Source organism: Cantharellus anzutake (assembly GCF_015039405.1).
Source record: "Cantharellus anzutake strain C23 chromosome Unknown EI90scaffold_168, whole genome shotgun sequence".
In the NCBI taxonomy this organism is placed as follows: domain Eukaryota; kingdom Fungi; phylum Basidiomycota; class Agaricomycetes; order Cantharellales; family Hydnaceae; genus Cantharellus; species Cantharellus anzutake.
In genome coordinates, this window is record NW_024067118.1 from 59,082 (window position 1) to 61,664 (window position 2,583).

General features: G+C 47.4%; 1 protein-coding gene across 1 annotated transcript; it reads right to left on the reverse strand.

Annotated features, from left to right (window-relative positions):
* Positions 1 to 813: 813 nt before the first annotated feature.
* Positions 814 to 1,659, reverse strand: EI90DRAFT_555705 (uncharacterized protein). Its single transcript, XM_039067789.1, has 3 exons — positions 1,180 to 1,659; positions 952 to 1,095; positions 814 to 888 (listed from the first exon to the last, which is right to left on the reverse strand). The coding sequence occupies exons 1-2, from the start codon at positions 1,463 to 1,465 to the stop codon at positions 980 to 982; spliced, it is 402 nt and encodes a 133-aa protein (XP_038908287.1). The 5' UTR covers positions 1,466 to 1,659; the 3' UTR covers positions 814 to 888; positions 952 to 979.
* Between the last annotated feature and the right edge of the window lie 924 nt (positions 1,660 to 2,583).

Genomic DNA, 2,583 nt, shown 5'->3' on the forward strand with positions numbered 1-2,583 from the left:
ATAGGAGTGGGGCGATTAGAGGTTGTTGCCTTAGGGTTTACAACGCTCCAGAGACCTCTGTCTATGAGCACCATGCGGCAGCAGATGGACCAGATCCAATAGTTCTTTCCATTGTTCTTCAACTTTTCAATGTTATGAACGCTTTTGGTATTATCGTTTGAGTTGGCCATCTCTGGGCTCATAACCTTTTAAATATAAGGCTATGGCACGTAAGTGTCTGCGCCAACAAGTTAGACAGTTTTTGTAAAGAATAATAAAATCTATCTCACCTCAGACTCATGTTAGAGATCTGAGGGAGAGGGAGTCCAAAAAACTCCCTTCTTATACACAAACTACACCAGTGGCGAGCCCATCACATAAAGAAGAAAAATGGGGTGCAAAAGATGTGCCCCAAAACTTCACTTCCGCCACCAACAATCAACACCGTCCTCGCCACTCCATCGTTGGAACCAATTGTTGATATTCCAACATTTGCTAGCAAAGATTGTTGGAGAATAGCCTTGAAACATGTATTTACATATGTTTGTGCCGACAATTTTAGTCAGTGGTTCTACTGTCATCTAGTCTGGCCCCGGCCTCGTTGTGGCCTCATCCCTATGGTTTTCTATAAAGATTCTATGGAACAGCCTCCTTGTCAAGCATACAACATTATGATCGATTTTGGTGATCTAATTTGTGTATTTGCTGACAGGGTTAAAAGCATTCCATAATTATCTAGAACTTTCTCATTCAACCCGCTCCATTCCCACGCTCGTTAGCGCCGAGAGGTTCGTGACATTGGGTTGTACAAGAAATGGGTTTTTATAGTCAGGTGCTATGAATGCGCACTGACTTTGGCATGGATGTCACCAAGAAAGGTAATAGGTGAAAATCTAAGATGCCACACGACTCAACATCACCAAATGTGAGTTTGTCATAGCGTACACCATAGTACCAAGAATTCCAACAAACCTCTAGTCCTACAGTCATTCCGCATATCCTATATACTGCGATGGCACCGTTGAACCTCACAACACTCAACGTCATTGTCATAAACTGATCTGAGGGTTGCTGCCCTTGCCGTGATTGCCGAGGGTGAATGCCCCGGCGCTTGAGCTGTTGATCCAAATAAGGAAATCCCTGTCGTGAGCCACGATCTTGCCAACTTTTCTAGGCAGAGGATTCACCGGCCCCACTTACCCGTTCGAATCGAAACCGGCAGATTTTTTTGCACTTTGCTGTAGGACAGGAGCGTAATCGTTGAGTCGGAAATTTGCTCACTCAACGCCGCTGGCCGTTGAGTGGAGTTCAAGTTGCTATGACCAGTCCTGACTATGATGTTTTTAGTTTTGTCGAACTCGACGCTGATCCAATCCGTCTGTACGTGATCCCTTTTTGGCCCTGCTCGCAGGTCACAACCGCCACGCAAGCATTGAATACACAGACCGGGTGCAAAAATAGCCGCCAAGAATTGTCGAATGCTCATAAGATTATCAATTGAGTCATGGCAGTTTATGGTACCGGCTTATCTGCAAGGTTTTCAAATTCTTGGCTTCGCCCGCGCGGTTCGTTGCTGAACAGCGGCATTATTCCAATAAGGAGTTCACCAAATGGGCGGGGTTCTCGTACACTAGGCAGAGATAAGGCCCGGCCCATTTATACAGGTGAATCGGGGTGGGTCGCCAATAGTGAGACGCTCCTCTTTTGCTGTTGAAGCAGACCTGATGAGACGAATACTGGCAAAACTTTGGCCGATTGCTGTTGCCTTGATTGTTACCTTGTTCATTGCGACCAGCCTTGTCGACCCCCGCATTCCACCTTCACGTATTCCTAACCGGCGCGACACAAACTCAGCGCTTGAACCATTCGTCGCCCTTAATAGCCCCTTTGTACTCCCCGCTCCGCCACCTTCCGAGTCCTTCCATAGGGGAACCAACTTCCAACCACTCGTGGCAGCGGCAGACACATGTCAAAACGGCACTTGTGAGTCACCCACCTAACTAGTTGTTTCCCGAACCAGCCAGCGCTTAGGTTATTATAACCATCAAGCCTTCTGTGCTCCCAACTGGTGTTGTACCGGTGGGAGTGTGTGTGTATGATCAAGTCCTTGAAACACTTTAGGCGTGTTCTTACTCGCTCCGTCAGTGCGTAGATGGCAGTGGGTGTTGTGAAGAGGGCTATTCCGTCAGTTTCCCACTTCATACAGGCTGTGCAACGCATTGAATGATTCTTCACCCTAGTGTTACGCGACAAACTCGTGAGTTGTCAAGTTTTGAGCGTATGAGCGGTTGTTTATCGATGCATGGTAGTCCTGAAGCTAACTGCATGCCGCCTGGCGCGGTGCCTTGTGGGAAGGGTTACTGCAATCCAGGCAATTATGTGAGTGCTTCCCATAACGTCTCGGTGTCGTTCTGCTTCTGATGCTTGGAGTAGTGTGTTGAAAATGGGTCTGTCAATTATTTGACTCCTAATTCACAGCCTCACGGTCGCTATTCTCCAGTTGCATTCCGAACGGTGGGATCCCCTGTGGTACTGGTCATTACTGTGAACAGGGTAAAATATGTTGCCGGCCGGGTGTCAGTTGTATGTAATAAACACAAGGAC

Bases quoted from the DNA above. Each gene is read 5' to 3' on its own strand.
- EI90DRAFT_555705 (XM_039067789.1), bottom strand. From the start codon at position 1,465: ATGAGCATTCGACAATTCTTGGCGGCTATTTTTGCACCCGGTCTGTGT. The intron at 1,096-1,179 runs GTAAGTGGGGCC...TTGGATCAACAG, and splicing joins GCCGGTTTCGATTCGAACGG to CTCAAGCGCCGGGGCATTCA.